The sequence below is a fragment of the Hoplias malabaricus genome, chromosome 15, assembly GCF_029633855.1.
Source record: "Hoplias malabaricus isolate fHopMal1 chromosome 15, fHopMal1.hap1, whole genome shotgun sequence".
NCBI classification, from domain to species: Eukaryota; Metazoa; Chordata; class Actinopteri; order Characiformes; family Erythrinidae; genus Hoplias; species Hoplias malabaricus.
The window spans coordinates 24,088,017-24,111,172 of record NC_089814.1 but is presented as its reverse complement, the minus strand read 5'-3'; the positions used below and the strand labels follow the sequence as shown (position 1 = coordinate 24,111,172).

The following is a 23,156-nucleotide window of genomic DNA, read 5'->3' as shown; positions in this document are numbered from 1 at the left end:
CAAGTGATATAGAAACCTTGAAACAAACACTTGGTCGGCCAGTTTTAATGGTACTCTCTGTTTCATGGAAATTATACATGACATTTTTACATGAACATGAGCTGCACAAGGTCCAGGAAATACTACATTTCTAGAGGAGCTCCTAATTTCCTCAGAGGTAAAAAGATATATAACATTAATCCAATGGTGCAAATGGAGCTGATTACATAAATCTGTGATTACACACATCTGAAAAGAAGACAGGTTAAAGCATGATAGGCTAAATCTGATCAAAGGCACGGGACGGAAATGAGCACTGTGGCTTAACAGATTTATCTTTAAGCGCTCAGTATAATCCAGTTTTCCGAATACAAACGGAAATAGATCCCTTCCGTTCCATTCTGGATCATATTCATACGCTGACGGTTATTTCCAGCAAATAATCATAGTGTTCTTGACATTTGCAACCTTAAGGAACATTTATATCATTTCCTTGCCCCTCCAGGAAGACCAAGTGACAGAGGCGACTGGGCTGCAGGCCAGTCCTGAATGTACAGAAATATTAAAGATGAGTCTAGCACCTTCACCAAGGGTAAATGTGGCATGTAGTACAAATGAGCAATTTGGCACAGGGGAAGTAAAGGCATACACATTGTGTATACACATATCCCAATCCTAGACATGTACATTGTGTACAGAGGAATCTCACACACATTGACACACACTCAGCTATGTTTTGGTGTGTGTGTGTGTGTTAAGTCTTTACAGAGGATCCAAGCCTTGCTGTGTGCTGAACTCCTGGAAGTCCTCTGGAATTGTGTCTGCAAGAGAAATGTGTAGACAGCAAAATTTAGTACATATGAGTGTCTAAAGTGTTTACACACCTCTTATCATCTGTGAATTAGGCCACGTCAATGTGTGGCAATGGTGGACTCAGATGTGTAGTTGTACATACATCGTTTTTAATCTTCATAGTGAAATATAATGGCACACACTGGAGCAGCTGCACATGAGCATACCTTCACTGTCCAATGAAAAACATTTATCTCCAAAATAGCAAATTTAAAGGAAAATGAAAAAAGGCTGCTGAGTGTGTGATGCCCTGTGGAGGACTGGCACCCCCTCCAGGGTGTTGTCCAGCCTTGCACCCAATGATTCCAGATAGGCTCTGGACCCACCGCGACCCTGAACTGGCAATGAATGAATGAAAAAAGACTAGTCAATGAGTATAAAAAGACTTTATTCTAAGTAGTTTTGGAGCATTTCTATTGGTTCATTCATTATGACATTTTCACACAATCTGAAGAACAGCTGCTGTGTTCAAACGATGTGATAAACTTAACACTGTCAAAAATGGAGATACATGTTTTTCACTGGACAGTGATGATGGTCACCAAGGGTGGACTTAATCACAGGGGTACAAATCCTCTCAGCACTTGGATGCAGAGCAGAGGAACTGTGTTTTGTGGAGTGATGATGCTCCATTCAACACTTCTGAGATCAGCTGGAGTGATGTTTGTTATCCAGAACCAATGACCAACGACAGCATCTGTTGCTCTCATGGACGCAGTCAAATCCTCACAAGGCTGATTCCAAAAAGCTTGAGTTGTCAAAACCCTTTAAAGGGTCAAGTCAACTGTAGGCTTATGTCAGTTGTCATGGTAGGGTAATTTAAGTGTCATGTAGCCTACGTTTGTAGTTTCACACCTACAGACACTTGTGAGTCATCAATCCACCTACCAACATGTGTTTTTGGACTGTGGGAGGAAACCGGATCACCCGGAGGAAACCCATGCAGACACGGGGAGAACACACCAAACTCCTCACAGACAGTCACCCGGAGTGGGAATCGAACCCACAACCACCAGGTCCCTGGAGCTGTGTGACTGCGACCGAACTGTAATTTTAAACTTTAAATATTACGTAGCATTCCTTTAAGTTTAGGGCTGAGATAGTATTATGTAGGGAAATTAATGGTAAGTCTCCACAAAATGAATGTATGCCTATATAATGTCCCTAGAATTTACAGATACAAAGTTGTGTTTGTGTGTGTGTGTATGTGTTTGTAACTTACCATTGCAGCGATACTTCAGGTTGGACCAGATGATATTCTCCTGAGAGAAGCAGAACACACCGAGCCTACCGCCCCTCATTGTTGTGTCAATTGTTACGCCAGAGTCTGCCACCAATTCGGTTCCCTCATAGAAACGAACCCTACACACACACACACACACACACACATATTCACATCACAGTGTAACAAGGCCTTTTTTCATGAAGCTTTTGTAAAGGTGTAGCGATGTGAGAGTGTGTGTAGGTGTTTGTACAGGAGTCATCGCAGTCACAATGACGGCTTAATTTTTTTCTTTCTATTTTTGGGCATTTTTTTGGAAATGGAAAAAAGAAGGATGCAGAGGCGGAACTTTTGAGGAGCCACTTTACATGCAACAAGAGCAACGATGACACAAATCATTCCAGCCCTATTAATATGTGTCATTGTATGAAAGTTATTTTCGTTTGAAGTGTCTCGTACTCCCAAACTCTGCTTTCAGAAACATTGACCGATGGCGCGTACCTTTAGGAAATGAGGGAACATAGATCTTTGGTCTCCAGATGGATGAGGAGGGGAGCGGTTGTGCCTGACTTGTTCATAGTGTTTGTAGAGTGTTGATGGACTCACCTGATGTAGCCTACTTGTGGGCGGTGCTGCAGGTACCAACGGTACGACACTTTGTCCTTCCACCCAACATTACGCGAGTCCTTCCACAACAAGCGCACCTGGTCATTGGTGTCTCCCGTGTGCCAGAGGGAATTTCGCAGGTGTTCACCTGGGCCAGACTTTGATTTCACTGCCTGGGAAGGAAAGAAGAAGACAACATTTCATTTCCAGAAGGTTTCATTAACCCTGATATGTCACTTCTGACATGTGTTTCCAGTCTGAAACATTTTTCCAGAGCTTGCTACAAAGTGAGTGACCTTGTGGATGACCTAGTGTTGTGTGAAATTCTGTACAAACACTGGCATTAATCCTAAACCTGTTGGGATTTATAAGATGTATAGTGTATGCCCATAATGTGTTATTATTTTGTTTAATCCTATACTGTTCTGAGCTACTTAATGGCAAGCTTGGAGCAAAATTGTATTAGGTGTACAAATATGTTTTGGTGTGGCACATAATTGTTATTAAAAATTCAAACATTCTCCTGTCCTTTTGTCATTTTATGCTAATTGTTCTGTTGTATTAAGAATGGCAATTGTCCTTTAAGGGCGGCACGGTGGCGCAGCAGGTACACAACTCCAGGGGCCTGGAGGTTGTGGGTTCGATTCCTGCTCCGGGTGACTGTGTGTGAGGAGTTGGTGTGTTCTCCCTGTGTCCGCATGGGTTTCCTCCGGGTGCTCCGGTTTCCTCCCACAGTCCAAAAACACACGTTGGTAGGTGGATTGGCAACTCAAAAGTGTCTGTAGGTGTGAATGAATGTGTGTCTGTGTTGCCCTGTGAAGGACTGGCGCCCCCTCCAGGGTGTATTCCTGCCTTGCACCCAATGATTCCAGGTAGGCTCTGGACCCACCGTGACCCTGAATTGAATAAGCAGTTACAGATAATGAATGAATGGATTGTCCTTTAATTTACTTAAAAAAAAAACCCTAAGAATTAAGTGTTAATACTTCAATTCAAAATTTTAAATCTTCTAAACCATTTAGAATATTGAATTACCATTATATGTAAAACAAAAATCTGCTTTAAAAATTGTTTGAACACCTAATAAGCAATGAATCCCTCAGATCTACCACATCAAGATATTCATAAATTTTCCTGTACATCTTCATTAACCCGGACTGAGTGTATCACATTAGGCCTAACTAGCTCTTTCTGATGACCACTAGTTTAGAGGTAATAGGTCACAAAAGTGCCTGACCTTCAGCTGAATGCCAGGCTCAGCCACGGCTCTGAAGGGTGTGGCTTGCCAGTACGTCTGCTCAGTTTGTTTCCACATCACCACATAGAAGCTGGACGAGTCCTGGTAGCCAAAGATGAAGCCAGCATAGTCATCGTCAGTCACTGTGTTCACGTGGAACGTGCCTTCAAAATCAACACCACTGAACGCTGTGTAACCTGCACATCAAAGGAAACATTCTAATGACGTTGTTTGAAGGGTTTTATACATCAGCAAATATGCATGTATGTATGTATGTGTGTGTGTGTGTGTGTGTTTGTCCACTCACCCACTGCAAGGCCAGGGTCACTATTCATTGTCTGAACTATCTCCATCCCCTGTAAAAGAAACACACATAGAACAAGCACTTTAGGTCTCTCATATCCTATCAGTTTTGGTGTCTTCAGTTTTGTTCTGGAACTGGACCTCATAATGAAGGGTTCCGAAGCATGCGCTCTTTTTCTTTCTTAGCTGTCCGATCACTCAGTTCCAGATTTGTCCCTTCTCTCCTTTCCATCTGGTTCTCAATTCCAGAACTGTCCATCATCTCAGCCTCCAACATCATTTCTCTCAAACTTCTCTCAAATGTTCAAACTTGCACTTATAGAACTATAGCTTCTGCCAGTTCTTTAAAGTCCCTTTTCGACTTGCATTATGCTGGTGCTTACAATTTTTGCAATTTTTCACATCCCAAAATAATGCCTTTGGCCCCATACTCATGCTGGTGTGGAATAAGAAAACCTGTGATCCAAATAGCCGAAAAGAAAGCCACTGATGTCACCACTCAAAGTTATTAACCTGCCTCAATAGAATCGGCAGCGGTTAATCATCAGTGATCCATAGAATAAAAAAAACACATTTCTGTGATACATTCTTCACAATAAATGAGGTTTATGTCTTATGCATCCTGTTCTGGCTAATTTAATAAAAGCTACAGCACTAACAAAGAGAAACACAAACCTGATTCAGAACCACCCAATTAGGGTCAATCTGGGCGTCGCCCTCAGGGTCCAGCACCACAGTCTGATATGCTCTGAAATCTGTCAGGGTAATCTCTGCATTCTCGGGGCAGTTGTCAATCCGGTCAATTATTGTGTCCTGGTCAAAGTCTGACTCGCACACATCACCTACACCATCGTCTGGAGACAGACATAAAACTCTTCATTGTAAAAGCTTTTTAGGGCAAATCCCTTCCCTTCCAAAAAAACTACACTTAAAAATCATTTCATTAAGTAAACGTCCCAAGTATAATTCCCAACTTTACTTTATGCAGTAAGCATTCTAACATTAATGTACAAGGAGTACGTTTTTAAGTGTACTATTTTAATATTTCTTGGGCCTAAATTTGCCCACATTGTAGTTTTTAAAAGTGTACTTTAAGCATATATTGAGTGTATGAGTAATAAACTTTGAATACACAACTAGATTACGTCTAGGTTTTATTTTCTACTGCAACTACACTAAAAGTTAAGTAAATATGTATACTTTGCTAGTTATATAATTATTTCCCACATATAAATGTAATGGATTCTAATTAAACCTGTTAAATATATATTTAAATTAAAAAATTATGAGTAAGCCTGTTACAACACTCCCAAACCCAACCTTGTTTTTCAGGGTAAAAATAACATATTTTTCAAAACGGTCATTTGTAAATTGTGTAGGACGGGATGCGAATACCTGGCAACTATAAGTGAAAAAATTCTCTAGCCATTAATTCTAAACAGAACCCAGAAAGTTAGAAAAGCAGCTTTTTGTATATTTATCCGTTGAAATCTGCTGTATTCATAGCTCTTCTTTGGGAATTTGAGTGTATGTATGAGCGTACAGTAACTACAAGCAAATTGTCCTCAACCTGCAAATGACAGTTTTGAGGTATGATCTGTTAGTAGTTTGTTTATGTTTTAGTTTGAAATCATTACAATCAGCCAACTGTTTATATGTGTAAAATGTTTCTATGTTAACTGGATAACACAATGTGCAGTTCCACCAATGTACTATTTACTGTAAGCTATTCCACCCCAAACTACAAGCCAAATATACTTAAACTTTATGTATTATGCAAGAATACTTAATGATGTTCTTAAAGCATTTCTCAATCAAAAGATTAAGTACAAGCGTACTCCAGATATACATTTCTATATACTTCAAGTATACTTAAGTATCATTGTCCCATCATCTCTGAAAGTTGGGGCCTGACACTCACTATTATCATCTTTCTGGTCGGTATTTGGGACGAGCCGGCAATTATCGGGGCCTGGGGGCTGTGTATCTGGGATGTTGTCATTATCATCATCGTCATCACACTCATCGCCCAGGCCGTCTTTATCAGTGTCCAGTTGGGAGCTATTTATTACATATGGACAGTTGTCTTTTGAGTCCTGGTGTCCATCACCATCACTGTATAACACACACAAGCACACAGGTACATGTATTAATGTATAAGAGAGTTTTTCAGAAATTCTACAGCAGATACATAACAAATACTAACTACAGCAGAACTCATGGTAACACTGGGTTAATATTAGGTAGAACAAATTATGTAAACGCTGGTGTCCGTAAGTCTAAGGGGATATTGGCAAGTAACTCGAGTTTACCTGTCTTGATTTGTGTCACAAGAGTCTCCAATGAGGTCGTTATCAATGTCCGACTATAAGAGAAAAAGTCAGAAAAGATGTCATCTCACTCAAACAAACCTGAAAACATTTTCTTATTCTATCATATGTTGGAAGTGCCTCTTGAGGTATTGTAAGATATACTCCAGTGGGGATAGTGAGGATTTGACACGAGATGGAAGAATCTTACTGTGTGGAATCTTATTTATGTTTTGGGAATATCATGCCTGGTTGGGATTGGGAATGTCAGGGCAACTGTCACAGGCATCTCCAACTCCATCTCCATCCCGGTCCCTCTGATCCTGGTTCTTCACTCGCTGACAGTTGTCCAGGAAGTTTTTCACACCTGGACACCGGTTGGGTAAAGAAAAAAAGGCAGGAAATTAGAACTTAATCTCTGATATAATATTTTGTTTTCAGTCACGTTGTTCAGACATTGCATGAAATCCAGATGGAGGGCAGGGAGAGTGAAACAGAATGGAGGAGCCTGTATTGTATAAGTTTAGCCCAGTGGTTCCCAAAGGGGGCGGACCTCTTCAGTCACTGAAGAAATGTGGGGATTAAATGTGTCATTTTTGTCTCAGGAAGCTGTTTTATAATTTATTTTTTGTGCAGGGAAGCAATTAGGAAGTATGAATGTACAAAAAAATTCCAGGGGGGCAGAAAAAGTTTGGGAACCACAGGTTTATCTGATATCTTGTAAGGTCAATCACATGTAAGGTCAATGTAAGGTCATACTTACACCAACCATAACATTTTGACCACCTCCTTGTATCTACACTCACTGTCTATTCTCTCAGCTCTGTTTACTCTATCTGGTGCTCTACATACATTGTTTGCACTGTTTTCCAACTGCTCTGGGTGCAAACAAAGTATGCAGAGCAACAAATGGACTACAGTTTGTAATTGAAGGACTGCAAAGTGCTCCTGTGTGGGGCGTTATAGTGGAGAGTTATAGATTAAATGAGATTTAAGATGAAGATTACTGAGCTAAGGAACTCATTAAAAGCAGAGGACTGTAGAACTGAGAAAAGAGGCACACCAGTATGTGTGGGTGTATGCTGTGGGTGGGAATTTGGCCTGCACGTATGATTCCTCACCATCACCATCCATATCATCGTCACACGCGTCCCCTAAGCCATCTGAATCAGTGTCCCGCTGGTCCGGATTTTCCACCATTACACAGTTATCACAAGCGTCACCATGGCCATCCTTGTCACTGTTCAGTTGGTCCACATTTGGCTTCAGCCAGCAGTTATCCTAGAAGACACACACACACACACACACACACAGAATTGTGGTGATCTTGATTTCTGTGTTGATGAAACTGTGATGAATCCAACATGTGAGACTCTACTTTACTGCAGTGGTGGTTCTAACTTGTATGATGCCCTGGACAACCACTCGTACCTCTAACAACTGGTGAGATTGATTATGCTAACTGCAATAGAACTGTACACATTGGAAGTGTGCTTTTTCACACATTCTCCCGCTCACCCTCTAGCTTTCAGGGGGAGACCTGAGGTCAAGTGGCATGATGATATCACTAACATGGAGTGAAGTGTCCCCTGTGCCATCCCTGGCAAGATGCCGCCATGGGTGGCTGTCCATGTCCATTAGTTTGCCTATACCAAAATCTGCCCCTGCCTCACTGTTTACATTTAGAGGCCACTCAGAAGCAATTTCTGATTTAATTTCTGATTGAAACACTATAAACAAAAATATTTATCATCTTTAGCATGAGGGAAAAATACACAGAGTTATACACAGCTTATCAGAAGTCACCAAAACAGATTTTAGTGTGTTTTACCTGTTCATTTTCCACTCAGTTAATGGTATTAGTTTGTTCAGGAACATTACAGTGGAATCTGTGTGTGTGCATGTGTTTACATCTATACCTGCTCATTCAGTATCCCATCCCCATCAGCATCAGAGTCACACGCATCACCCTTTCCATCCAAGTCGGCATCCTCCTGTCCTGAATTTGGCACTGTAACACAGTTGTCCTGAAATAGAATCACACACACACACATAAATGAGAGAGACGTGGTCAAAACTCACAGCATGCGGTTGTTATGTATCATCGTCTCCTTGGTTACCTTCTTGCATGTGGGGTCTCTGCAGCGAAGCTTCTCATCGGGGTATCCGTCGATATCTGTGTCTTTTCCACAGAGGTAGCCATTTCCAGCCCAGCCGATACCGCACTACCACCCACACACAAACAAACATTGTGGGGATTTAAATGGATAAGACATTTTTTAGAGTAGTATTATGTATGTATAAGATAAGGGTAGGTCTTAACACAGTGAGGGGAAATGTAATAGTGACAAATGACAAGGACAATAAATGTGTGTGTGTGTGTGTGTGTGTTACCTGGCAGACAATGGTGCCGTCTCTTTCCTCTATACACTGTGCGTTGGGATCACAGGGATTTTGCAGACGATTCCCACAACTTCTCTCTGGCTTACATCCTTTAACCTGATCGCCTGTGAATCCGGTTTTACAGCCCCCACAGCGGTATGAGCCCTACAGCACACACAGAGTTTATACACACATGGAAAACATCTGTGCATATGATCTTATAGCTGTATATTTTTAAATAACTGAGCAGGAAAGGCAGCTGTTACCATGGAGTTGAGGCAGACTGAGTTTGCTGTGCAGCCTCCATTATTTGGTCCCTTACACTCATCAATGTCATTACACACCTGTGGAAAAGAGTTCCACCAAACACACACACACACACATGCGCACACACAAATGTATACACAAACTAACAGAAACTCAAACACAACAAGCCAGACTTTACATTGTGTCAGACTGACAAGGAATAGACCAATGCAGGACCACTGACCTGTTTGTTTGTTTGTGCAAATTCCACTCCAACACCCTTCACGGCATCCCCAGTGTAACCCAGAGGACATGCCTCACAGCGGAAACCCGGGACTTGGTTCACACACCTCACACCCGGGAAGCACGGGTTAAACTGACACTGAAACACACATACACACACACACACACACACACACACACACACACACACACACACACATTACAAATTCTTTGTGGGGACAAATGACCTTGAAATTAATTTTTTGGGAGATTTAACATTACACATACTACTAAGACAACCAATTGCTGATTGGATCATAAATGGCCACACAGCAACCTTAGTGCTGAGGTGTAAGATTCAACAGGAATTTTGTGGCTGCAGGTATGAAGAGAGTGTGGTGGGCCCTGTGTGAAGCTCTAATGGATTGGCATAGGATATTTTACACCTTATCCTGTGTATGATTATAATTAGTTATAATAATTTAGTTAATGGCGGCACGGTGGTGCAGCAGGTAGTGTCGCAGTCACACAGCTCCAGGGACCTGGAGGTTGTGGGTTCGATTCCCGCTCCGGGTGGCTGTCTGTGAGGAGTGTGTTGTGTTCTCCCTGTGTCTGTGTGGGTTTCCCCCGGGTGCTCTGGTTTCCTCACACAGTCCAAAAACACACGTTGGTAGGTGGACTGACGACTCACAAGTGTCCGTAAGTGTGAGTGAGTGTGTGTGTTGCCCTGTGAAGGACTGGCGCCCCCTCCAGAGTGTATTCCTGCCTTGCACCCAATGATTTCAGGTAGGCTCTGGACCCACCGTGACCCTGAACTTGATAAGCGCTTACAGATAATGAATGAATGAATGAATTTAGTTAATTATAATTAATTAACTACAAGGTTAACCATAACAATAACACAAACCACAAACTTAAAACTTAGTCCTAACCTTAACCATACAAGCCAACCCTAGTGTTTCCCCAATACGAAGACAAGTCCCTAAACTGTGAGTGTGTACAGACTTTGGGTCATGCAGTGTGAGTGAAACATGGCACACACACACGTGTTACCTCATCAACGTCATCACAGCTGTATCCATCGCCAGTGTAGCCAGCAGGACAGGGACCACACTCTACACCATCTTCTGTCTCAATGCACATATCATCGCGGAAACACACTCCAGGAGCACACTTCTGCTTCACCACAGCCCCCCCTAGATCTGAAACAAAACCATCACATGTTTTTGCCTTTTGGGGACATGTGCTAAACTACACAGAAAATACGCAGATGTTTACTTATTAGTCTAGACTTAGACTTTAACTGGTGATACCAGGCTGGAATCTAAAACAGGTTTGCCCTACAGTAGTGCAGTGTGAGAACCCTGCTGTTTAGAATCCTGTCTGGTTAGAACATTTGTTTAGCACATGTGGAGACAAAGAGTGGGTTGATTGTATCTATAAACACGTGCGCACACACACAGTCTTTTCTCCATGGTTTCAGGAGACTTTCATTCATTTAGTAGAGTAAAATTGTGTGCAGTTAAGTTTAGAGTTGGGGTTGGGTTTAGGGTTAGGTTTAGGTTTAGGTTTACAGGTAGGGTCGGGCAAAGTTTTAAATCTACTTTTTCACTCTGGGTTGCCAGATATTCGCCATGCACAATTTATGAAAACTGAGAATGGTCTTTTAATAAAATATGTACTTTTTCACCATGATACCAGGTTTGACTACAGAGTCCAGAATGATAGAAAAACAGGGATTTGTGTTTATGAAATGCTAGACTTGCATTGCCAGACTCTCTAGGGAAAGTCTGGTACCTTTCACCACTTAATGTGGCCAAGAACCTCCTAAGGTAAGATAAGATAATCCCTTATTATTCCCACAGTGGGGACATTCAAAGTGTTACTGCAGCAAATGAACAGCAAAGTACTCAGTAATAAAAAGGGGTAACAAAAAAATAACTTATTACTACTACTACTGCAGGAAAAGAAATTTGGCTGACATGCAAAAGAACCAATTACAAGTCTGCTATTTTGGCATGATGTGTAGCAGTAAAATTCATGTTGAACAAGTACCAGAGCCAGTACAATATGAGGATGTACAGACAGCCATACATCAGAATGCTACTGACAGAATCCTGACAGTGAGGACAGCTTAACACACGGAAAGTATCAGACTCTCCGTCTGTTTGTGGGCGGAGCATCTGTGGCTGAGACTGAAAAACTCAGCCACAGATGCTATGTCTGGCAAACTGCTGTTTTCATGACTTTTCTTATGGTAAATAACAGAAACTGGGTGTATACAGTCCGACAGTGCCACCAGTAGATGGGGACTCAATGAACATACAAAGTTTATGAATTACGATGAAGCAAAATGTCTACATTTTAATAGGTATTATTTTTAATAGTATATTTTACACCTGAAATCATTTTCAAACCTTGGAATATCATCATTAAAATCAGCCAAATGTTGATCTGTTTTTGTGTTGGTTAACACTGTGTGCTGTTCCACCCTTGTTGTATTTATTCTTAAGCTGTTCCACTCCAAATTACATGCCAAATATACATCAAATGTATGTATAAGGCAAAAATATATATTATACTTTCTTAAGTGCATCTTGAGTAAAAGATTTAGTACAAGTATTTTCCAATTATAACTATATATATAACTATATAAATATATGTCTGTATACTTATCAGTGTAAGCCAAGTATACTTAGGTATTACTGGGTTTAATATATCATTAAGTAAATAAAAAGTAAATTGAATTTGTTTTGTTTAAAATAACTAATTTAATGGCACATGTGAATACATTTTTTGTAAGGGCTTGCTTAATGCTACCCTGATCTTAACCCAAATCTTAACAATAACTCCTACTCACCTGATGTTAACCCAAACCTTAACCACAACTACAGCTAGCCTAATGCTAACCCCAACACTAACCTTATACTTAACCACAATTGCTAACTCATAACCTAACCTTAATCTTAAACCTATTCCTATGCTAACCTTGAAATGTGTTCACATACCGCAGGCTTGACATTCAGAGATTGTGTTTCTGAGGAAGGATGTCTCTTTCACCTGTAAATACACACATGCATTTGATTTTCATCTGTGATTTTAATAATAAATAACGGAGTGCATTAATAGTACAATAAAATGGATACCAGTGGATTACCTGCTGAATAAGGACATCCTTCAGCTCGTTTATTACTTTGGTCAGTTCCAGCATCTGACTGGTCAGCTGTTTAGTGTTGAGTCCTGGTAAAGTTAAATACCATATAAGAAATCAAGGTGTTTTCTATGAATATACTGTATGAGGGGCATTCTATAAGATCTTGGTATAGATAGGTATAAAGTAAGACAAATTAAATTTCTTTTTTTATGTAATCACACTTCTATACATATGTTAGATCTAGCAATTAACTTTTCAATTTCCTGAAAAAAAAATACCTTTCCTATTTATTAAAAAAGGATAATGTATTGATGTCATCACAAAGTCACATCCCACTAAGGTATTTCTTCAAAATTAGAAGCAGGTAAGATCATGGGCTGAGCCTGGGCTGTAGGGTGGAGGATGAAGGTATTGGAATCAAAGTCAGGCACAGTACAATATTCAGTTTTCATCAACATACCCGTGTTTCTCATTAATGGTTTAGATTTAGTAGTGACTGCAGCAAAATCAATAATTGAATTCAGCTGATGTTTACTTTATACACGCTCAACCATTATAAAACTAAGAAATTATTGAACACCCAAATTTGGGCTTTCAAATGATCACAATACTTATATCTGCTTTGTATATGCACATTATACTATAAGCTTTTGTCGGTTTGTTGCTCATTGATTTACCCACAGTAGTGCTTCAGTGAGGGCTACAACTATGTCAATAAGCAGCATGTGAGCAACTGGGCACATCAGTCATTAGTCCACGTGTTCTCCACCTATTCCGCAGTGCCTGAAACATTTTAGCTCCTCCCAACTCTATATATAGGTCTACTGGAGCAGTTTCTGATGAGCAACTGGACACATCACATTTGTTCTGCTAGGGCTGTAACAATGAAGAAACACATGGAAAAGTGGCAGGGAATACTTCATTTCAAATATTAACATGGAGTTTTGAGTCTGAATGACCGAGGCAGCAGAAACAACACAGGAGGATCAGAGGAGAGATATGTAGTATAGATCAGTTCCTACAAGCCCCACAGTCAGGAGAATCTGCAGCAGAGAAACATCTACAGCCAATCAGATGCAAGCTCCCGGTTTAGGAACTGCCTACTGATGACTCCATAACGTCCAGCGGTTTATAAAATGCAGCTGATACAGCGTGATCCATACAAACCCTTCAGTGTTAATGGATTACAGTGCACATTTGACAATGGAAACCAGCAGGGGCTCTTGCAGTGTAGTTCCTGCTGGAGAACTGGTGGTGACAGTGGGTTTAGCAAGGAATGATGATTGGTCAGTGGGTCTGAGCTAATCATGTGTCTTATGGCATGAAACAACATCTGAAAAATGCACTTTGGAAGCAAATCTTGTCTCATCCGACTTTGAAATATTGCCACCTTTGAATTTGTAGCACTGAAATTTTTTGCACTGAAATTATGCATCTGAATTTCCACCTCTGAAAACTCTGCTTCGCAATTATGCATCTGAATATAATTGCTCTTGAATTGAACCCATGAATTTTCAAGAACAGATTTTCACTGTTATTATATATAGTCTGTTATATTGTGCCTTCAGTGAGCCTTTCAGATTTTTGAGACACTTTGAAAATAAAGAGATGATGCCCAATGAATTTAGCCAAATTCACAATTTCCCCACACATTCTATCATGTCCAATGCTATGTTCACAGGGCCATTACAAAAAAATTCCACAGTAAAATTTCTTCATATTCAGGATATCAGTAGTCTGTTATATTGTGTCTTCAGTGAGCCTTTCAGATTTTTGAGACACTTTGAAAATAAAGAGATAATATCCACGGAAGGAAGCTAAATGTGTAGTTTTTCCACGGTATGGAAGTTGTGTTCGTATTTTACCATCTAGCTGCGACAGAATGCAACTAGTGCACCATTTAAGGTGAAACAGAAAATCCAAATCAATCAATTGCTTATCCTTTGTATCTCTAATGTGTACTTTTTTAAGTTGTATTTTGGCATCTGAATTTGGTCTATCGGATTTGAGCAACTTCGAAATATATTGTTAGATTTTTTTTAAGCTTGATGTTTTAAATCTGAATTTATTAACCTTGAATAATAACAGTGAAAACGTGTTCTTGAAATGTCACAAGTTCAGTTCAACAGCAATTATATTCAGATGTATAATTGCAAAGCAAAATATTCAGAAGTGGAAATCTGAAGACTTAAATTCAAAAGCAACAAAATTCAGATGCATAATTTCAGTGCAAAATAATTCATTGCTACAAATTCAAAGGTGGTAATATTTCAAAGTCTGATGAGAGACAGATTTGCTTCCATAATGCACTGCTATAAAACTGGACGCAGGCTCAGATCCATATTAAACAAATTGATAAAAACTGTTAATTAACATGTGAAGTGAAATATTTTTACACTGTTACCTAGTGTCTGTACAGAGTCACTCTGGTGAGTATGGCAGTCCTGCAGTGATGCAACGTTCTCCAGCGAATCACCAAATGCCAACTTCAGCTCCTCCAACTGCTCCTACCAATCACAACAGAGACTTGAGCTTTGAATTTATGAGTGTGCTTTTGAGAGAGTGAGTGTGTGTGGGTTATGCAAGCACTTTACGAGAAACAGCCCTTTCTATTTCCACTTACTGGCCACTTTGCTAGAAACACCTCCCTTTTACTTCCACTCACTGGCAACTTTATTAGAAACACCTCACTTCTCCCTTTTCACCATAGGTCAGTTTCAAGTCACAGGACATTATTTAGCGGAGGACATTTTGTAGCACAGAAATGATCATGATATTGTTTGTGGAGATATAGCGGTCAGTCTTTGCGCACTTACCTGTGTTTTTCCCTGCATGGTCTTTAACTCCACCCCCTTGTTGCTGCTGAGGCCATTGAACGCTGCTGGTAAATCTCTCACTGTCTCCACCAGCCGACAGTCCAGATAGAGCTCTAACCCTGGAACATGCAGAGTCGGCTGACCATGAAGGACCGGCCCCTGAGCCCTAACCTCCATTCCCTTCAAGTGGAAGAGAAGGCGGTGCTTCTCTCCATCCGCTAATTTGAGATTATTGAACGTGACAGTGGCAAACCTGCCATCCAGGCGCATGTAGCGTAATACAGCTGTGGAGAAAGACAACAAGAGAGATGGAAAAAGAGGGCAAGTTGGAATTAGTTCATCACTTCAAAGAGTCTGTGTACATGAAGAACAGATGAAGGAGAGCAAGAGGTCAAGAGAAAGAACCCAAGGAGACTGAAAGGAATGAGAAGAGGAAATTAAAAACAGGGAGAGTGTCTTTTTTCCAATGAAATGCTCCAAGGAAAATGAATTCCCATTGTTGACCAAATGCGATATTGTGCAGATGCCTTTTCTCTCACCTTTGTTGAGCTTGCCCAGGACTGTGAACTCGAAGTACTTGGTGCCGTCCTCTGGATTGAGGAGCCCAAACACGGTGGTGCCCGTCCTCTGTTGCAAGCGGAATGTGGCTAGCAGAAATAATTCAGTTACTCCCTGCTCTGCCAGGCCTCCATGTAGCAGATCCGGCAGGCATTCCGGCGATGTCAGGAGGTTATACACTGCAAGAGCAAATGTTCATTCAAAGGTCACATAAGCATGTTTCCAGGCTCCAAAATTTTAAAACTTTATTTTGTAGTTTCACTGTGTTACGTGAAATTTACAATGTGGGAGGAAGAAAACTAAAACGTGCTTTCTCAAAGCTATGCTTTTAAAACTGCTCCAAGCAGTTTTTCAAACTGCTGAATACACAATATCATGAGCATACTTGGAGGAGAACACTAAATTAATTACTAAATTCTGCTACATTAGCTAGCAGAGCTCCAATTTGGCAGGTATCATACTGAGATTTGGGGAGAGGAAGAGCCATCTTACCCACACATAAAGAGGACAATTGTTCTCTCATGGTTGACAAACACAGCAAAAAAACTTAAAAAAGACAGCAAAGACAATTAAAAAGGCAACAAAGCATTTCATAAACATTCACCCTGTTTGTTAGTGTTAATGGCAATGCATAAAAGGGATTGGGGATTTAATGGAGGCCATTTTACTTCACCATAAATCATTTTAGTTCATATAGCATATGACTCTGTGTAAATTTTTTTTGAGGCACTGCTTAACACTAATAAACACTTTGAACGGTACTTTTCAGTGTCTGCATCAAAGATTGTTCTCTCATTAACCAAGGGCTGAAGCTTTGCCCCCCCGGTCAGCATAAATACCAACACTGATCAGCCAAAACATTAAAATGACCGTTTACTGTCCATTTTATAACATTCACTGATGATAGATAGATAGATAGATAGATAGATAGATAGATACATACATACATACATACATACATAGACACTTCTGTGTCTGATCCAATAGTACCAGCGCAGCACACAGTAACATGCCACCATTATGTCAATGATACTACAGCGCTGAAAATGGCTCCCCACACATTTCATACCTGCTCTCAGGTGGCTTAAAATGGGTCTTTCCAGTGAAGAACAGTGTGAAGTAGGCTAACAAAGTATGCAGAACAACCAGTGGACTACAGTTTGTAGTTGAAGATCCACAGTTTTTAAATTGTTTTTATGTTATGGCTGATTTGTGACCCTGATTTGCAGAGACAATGGTGACTGTGACAAATTTATCGGTCTGAAAGGAGAACAGCAAAACCAGAGTGGGCTGTAGACCACAAACTAAAATGATAATGTTGCTAGACATGATTAAACAAGTGAGGTCTTGTTTCAAACGTCATCCTACTGGCTGGTCTTGACATGGTAAGTATGGAGCAGATGAAGAAGTTGTGGTCTTATAAGTGGAAGAGAACTGGAGGGCATTGAGACCTGAAATGGCCAAGACTATACTGACAGGTCTTCTTGTCCAGCGAGGTCTGAGAATAACGCTCCTGGAAACAACACAGTGAACCCATCTGTGGTCAGCATTTTAATGTTTATAATTCAGATCAAAACCTATTTCACTGTATGTAACCACTGAATGTTTCCATGGACCGACGGTAGCAGTGATGTCACTGTTCGAAACTGCAAATACAGATGTTGGTTGTTATGGCCATGGCCGTCAGCCATTGACTGAACAGGGCTGGCATTTATGTCTCCTATTAAAAGGTGTGCGTCAGGGCAAGGCCAGCGGCCTAATCCAGACTTTCCTGTGTCTAGAGGACAGCACAGGAAACTCAGCATTTTTAAACGGACTTTTAAACCCAAGCTAAGGATCCTGAAGCACAGCAGCATCCAGTTCTTTTGTTTACACAATGCTGTGCTTGTGCTTCTAGAATGTTTTTTACACTGGTTCACCAATCGGCAGTTCTTCGTTTTGCTGAGATGGTTTCCAAGCCATTGATTTCAAGGTGTAAAGTGTTGTCACTGTTTGTCACAACAGTAGGCCTGTTAAGATAGCAATTGTGTTTGCGGTCGATATACTATCCAAGAATTAATTGCGATGAATTATATTAATGTCATTTTAGGAGCATTTTATGCAACTGATATACTGATAATATAGCATAGCAATGCAATTGCAACCTCTTAAAGAGCAGAAAACTTTAAGCAGGAATGTATTTTTTAAGAAGACTCAGAAATTAGAATGTGAATATGAAATATTTGAATATTCATTCATTCATTCATTGTCTGTAACCATTTATCATGTTCAGGGTCGCGGTAGCTCAGGAGCCTGCCCGGAATCATTGGGCGCAAGGCATGAACACACACTGGAGGGGGCATATTTAAATATCCTTAATAAATAAAACAAAAAATAATTAAAACCACTGTTTACAAACAGATCGACATTATTGCCCAAGAACAGAGAACATTCTCCCTATCTAAACAGTCCTGTTAATATCGGTTAGTTTTAGCTCTTGTTGTTTTAAAAGAGAACGATCCGCTGTTCGCTGCAACACAAGCACACAGTAGTCCACTATACAGGGGCAATATTGTGGTCTTGAGCAAATTTTTACAAACCCCCCCCAAAAAAAATCCATATAAAGATAAGTGATACTACAACTTGTTAATGTAAGCTTGTCGTGCAGTTACGCGCAATATTGTGTAATTTAGGCACAGCAAACAGTACAGCAGAAAGTGGCTCAGAGTAGGAAGAGTTTGTTCCAAAAAAGAGGGTAGAACTTTAGTCATGTGGAGTTGGTTCGGTTACAGAATACTAGACGTACAACAGCTGTACAACAAATCACGGTAATTGTAAACATATGTAAGAAGCCTGTAACAACAAAACAGGAAAACACAACTAATCTGTTTTACCACCTCAAGCAGAAGCACCTAGTTGAGAAAGAGGAAAGTCAAAAATGCCAGGAGGAAAGTTCAACAGGCAACGTTAGCTCAATCCCACACAGACAGATTATACAGGCTCAACATAGCTTCTATTTTGTATTTGTTTAATTATTTACTGTGAAGCTTTTGGGGTATTTTTATGCTTGTGATTTATATGCATGTGCTAAAATTTATGGTAAATCTGTTAAGTTCTTTATACAAAATTAGAATCTTGGTAAGTTACTGTTGTTTACAAAATCACCAAATGTTTACAGATTGTTTTGTTGTTGTTTCAAATTAATATTTGAAACTACTACATTTATATTAAAATAAGACATTAAAATTAATATTGTGGCAGTAGTATTTTCTTTAAATAAATTTTTTTTTCAGTATTTTGTCACATCGCCAAAAATTTTGTTATACCCTCAAATATCATGATAATATTTCAGTACCCCCTTCCACAAAAAAATTGATTGGGTGGTCCAGTTTCAGTTTCTGAATTCGTAGGTACTCCGGATACACAGATTAACATGGACTAGAACATACTAAAAATAGTTTTTCATTACATGTCCATCATTAGTCCAACCTCTGTGGGTAAGAACATTCCTTCTCCAGCTTCTGGAGTCATCTCTGAGCATTCGTCATTATTTCTTCAGCAGTTTGAAAGCTAATGTTTATAATGACTGGCACGGTGGGTTCTGAGTTCAGCATCAAGGGAAGACCAACAGACACTGAGCAGATGCATCGCGCTAGGAATGTACTGAGATACTGTGGCTCTTTCATGAAAATTCAAGACGATCTCTGAAACCGGAGCCAGCAAACCTCCCTTGAGGGCTTTCTATCTGTTTTTATTCGCTTGTCTTTCTTTCTTTCATTTTCCCACTTGTTTCATCTTTCCATCTCTAGGCATGAATGATGAATGAAAAGGACCTAAGGTTAAATAGTTTGACCAGTTAATGCCCTGCACCATCTGCTGTGACCAATCATGGGTCTTCGTTGGTGCACTGAAGGTTGTTTGTATGTGGACGGTTAATGATTGCTAACATATGGGATTAGCTAATATGTTGCAGCTGAAGCCCAGATGACCAGAAAATAATCAAATCTGAGTTCAGTTTTGTAGTTATTTCTCTTTATGCAAGAATAATTGACATTCAAACCCACTGGTCCTTACTGGAATAACAAAACAAATGGGGCTAATTATGCTAATGGTGGTACTGGAATGCTACATATTACGGGAATAACAGAAGCAGAGGGAGTGTCTCAGACTTCGGCTGAAATATAGAAGTGCCATGTGTCCGAGAGTGTGTTTCTTGGATTTAAAGCAATAATTTGATCTCATCGATCCTGCTAAAGTCATCATGAGTTTAACTTACACCAACCTTTGGTCATGTGCAGACACCCACTCTTTCTTTCTCTCTCTCTCTCTCTCTCTCTCTCTCTCTCTCTCTCTCTCTGTCTCTCTCTCTCTCTCTCTGTCTCTCTCTCTCTCTCTCTCTCTCTCTCTCTCTCTCTCTCTCTCTCTCTCTCTCTCTCTCTCTCTCTCTCTGTGTATGTGTGTGTGTCTGTGCTCACATATGTATATAATTTCCAGTAACCAAACAAAGTAGGATCAGCTTGATGCTGGTCAATGATTATACGTTCCATTAATCCATGGAGCTGAACAAGTACAGACTGCAAGAGATGAAAGGATTGGTGAAATACAGAGAGAGATGTAGGGAGGGCATTTCTAGGTCATGGTATGTGTTCTGAAGATTTTGGAGGTGTTACCAGCATTTATAACTGCTAGAAGGGTCTGTGGAGTGTTATAAGAAGCTGTAAGGGATGAACTGTAAGCTGTAAGGGATAAAAGCAGACATACAATTATTCTATCCATCCATTCATCCATCCTATTAATATATATATTAATAGGGTCTGGGGGTCTGGTAACCTTTTAAAGCATCAATGTACTTGTAAACAGCTGGTGGCAATATGTCTGTACACACTTTTAAATGCAATTAATAAAAAGGTTCTTAGGTAAAAGCAGTGGTTATGTCCAAAATGTCTCCATATTCACTGTTCCCTATTATTCACAATATAGTGCACTATTACAGGAGAACTTAGGAGGGTAGTGATTGATTTTGGATACATCTTCATGCAAGACTTTACTAAATAATGCAATGGATTATGGGTAATCTGCTATCTTCTAGTGTACATGGGTTGAACACTACTTTTTGCAGTGCACTGTGGGATTGTTTTTGACATTTGTTTTTGGACACTACTATGAAATGGCAGAACCCAAAAATAGTGCACTATATAGTGAATAGGGCACGGTATTGGACACTAGGCTTGTTCGAGATGAACTGTGCCTCGCCTCGGTGATCAGTGAGAGTAGCCGTTTGCAGTTGGGAGGGGAGAAAAGAGCTGCACCGGGTGAACTGGAACAAGCCTGCTGTTTATGTTGACATGTGTATGTGGACATGGTTCTTCTGCCTGAGAGAAAATGATTGTATGGATCTCATTTTTTAAAATAATTTTATGTAGCATCATAACGTATCCTGCTACTGTAGTAAGATAGACATATTATGTAAAATAGATGACTATCTTATTGTTTAATTTTACACAGTTCTATAAAGCAATATTATAAAAATTTACCTCTCCTTCTGGAGAAGAGAATGTAAGCGACAATTCAGGGAACAAAACTTGACTTTGAACCCACTGTTGTAGCTTTAAAGGTACATTTACACTATTAATTCACTATTTATGTGACATACTGAACCATACACAACACATTACCCATGAATCTGTGTATCCATTTCACACGTAGGTTTATATGACTTTCCTGGTTCTAAACAGAACCATTGCTTTTACTGAAGAGTGCACTTAGTACAAGTAAATGTTAAAAAAAAAAGTCCCTTTGTTGAAGCAACAACTTCTGCTCTCCACTGTTTACACTAGCTGTTAGATCCTTTCTGTGAGGATTTGCTTGCATTCAGCCACAACAAAATTAGTGAATCACGAGCCGCATTCCAACATGTCCCAAATGTATTGGAAGGTGTTCCATTACCTCCATCACTCCAGAGAACACTTTGGTAGCTTTATACTCCTGCAGCCCACACTTTGTATAGCTTTCCTATTCAAAATATGATTGTTTCCAAAGAAAAACATTTATCTCTATTTTTTTATTTTAGTGTACTTCTTCAGCCTCCTCCAGGGTGTATTCCCGCCTTGCGCCCAATGATTCCAGGTAGGCTCTGGACCCACCACGACCCTGAATTGGATAAGCGGTTATAGATAATGAATGAATGAATGAATGTACTACTTCATTTGAAAACAGCAGCTGTCTTTCACATTTTGTTAACGTTTCAGGATGAATCAACCAATAGAAAATGACTTGCAACAAAATCATTTTACACTGACTTCAATTGAATAACAAGATTTTTTGTTACTGTTTTGGAGATACATATTTTTCTTTGGACAGCAAAGATATATAAGCAGTGTGTGCAGTTGATCATCTGAGTGCAGCTGAATTCACATATTAGAAGGGTCCACCCTTTTGCATTCATAGTGAATCTGAGCTCTGAGACAGTATAAGTTGCATTAAGGCACTAGAAGGACTTCTAATGTGTTAGAAGTTACTATCTGAGTTCTAAAATGAAAATTTGTTGTGCTTTATTATAAGCTACATCTCATTATTCCAAGGTGCAGTAAAATGGGGCAAGGTATTATTAAAAGTGTAAGTTGCTAAAAGAAGCATGTTATAAGATGGTGTAAGAGGATAGAAGGTACTCTGAGATGCTATAATTTGTCATAGGGCTATTATATACTATTATAATAGGCTGTACTTTGTTATGAGCTCTTTTTCATTTATATAAAACACTGTATAAAAAAGTAAATACATTTTTGTCCTCATTATATGATGATTTATGCTACATTAAATAATCAGATTCTGTGAAGTGTTAGAGGGTTTAATAAGGGGTACTTACCAGTTGACTCAGCATCCACAGCTACAGTTAAACCGAGAACCAGACACATGGCCACTAGAAGCTGCATCCTAACTGCCATCCTTCGCACACCCCCAGAACACACAGGTGTGTGCGTGAGTGTGTGTGTCCTGTAGATTAATATTAATGTGCTGAGTCTTATATTTCTGTCTACTTGCTGTACAGTGTTCTCTTAAAGAGTGTCTAAGGAGAAAAAGAGTCAGCTATGACTGTCTGTGAGTATTTAATGGGGAGGTGGTGGTGGTGGTGGTGGTGGGGGGGGGGTGTAAAAGAGTGAGGTAAAGGGCTGTCCATCAGATTACGGGCAGCTGTGGTGGGCGGGGTTATGAGTTTAGCAGACGGCCCCATGCTGAGGGGGCATGTCCAGGAGGGGTGCCATTTAATTGGTTCTCTTGGGTTGAATCTGTG

General features: G+C 40.0%; 1 protein-coding gene across 1 annotated transcript; it reads right to left on the bottom strand.

Annotated features, from left to right (window-relative positions):
- Positions 1 to 47: 47 nt before the first annotated feature.
- Positions 48 to 22,924, bottom strand: thbs4b (thrombospondin 4b). The gene is made up of 22 exons (XM_066645352.1): positions 22,731 to 22,924; positions 15,868 to 16,065; positions 15,329 to 15,612; positions 14,917 to 15,019; positions 12,516 to 12,598; positions 12,367 to 12,418; positions 10,412 to 10,560; positions 9,381 to 9,518; positions 9,157 to 9,234; positions 8,903 to 9,055; positions 8,629 to 8,733; positions 8,428 to 8,535; positions 7,630 to 7,789; positions 6,757 to 6,875; positions 6,512 to 6,564; positions 6,121 to 6,314; positions 4,875 to 5,053; positions 4,204 to 4,252; positions 3,897 to 4,093; positions 2,660 to 2,832; positions 2,054 to 2,193; positions 48 to 800 (listed from the first exon to the last, which is right to left on the bottom strand). Exons 1-22 carry the CDS (start codon positions 22,807 to 22,809, stop codon positions 742 to 744), a joined length of 2,853 nt encoding a protein of 950 aa, XP_066501449.1. The 5' UTR covers positions 22,810 to 22,924; the 3' UTR covers positions 48 to 741.
- Positions 22,925 to 23,156: the final 232 nt, after the last annotated feature.

Excerpts from the sequence above, each read along its gene's own strand:
- thbs4b (XM_066645352.1), bottom strand. The coding sequence starts at position 22,809 with ATGGCAGTTAGGATGCAGCTTCTAGTGGCCATGTGTCTGGTTCTCGGT. Across the intron at positions 15,020-15,328 it reads CCATGCAGGGAAAAACACAG|GAGCAGTTGGAGGAGCTGAA; the intron begins GTAAGTGCGCAA and ends TGTGATTGGTAG. Across the intron at positions 4,094-4,203 it reads TGACCCTGGCCTTGCAGTGG|GTTACACAGCGTTCAGTGGT; the intron begins GTGAGTGGACAA and ends TTTGATGTGCAG.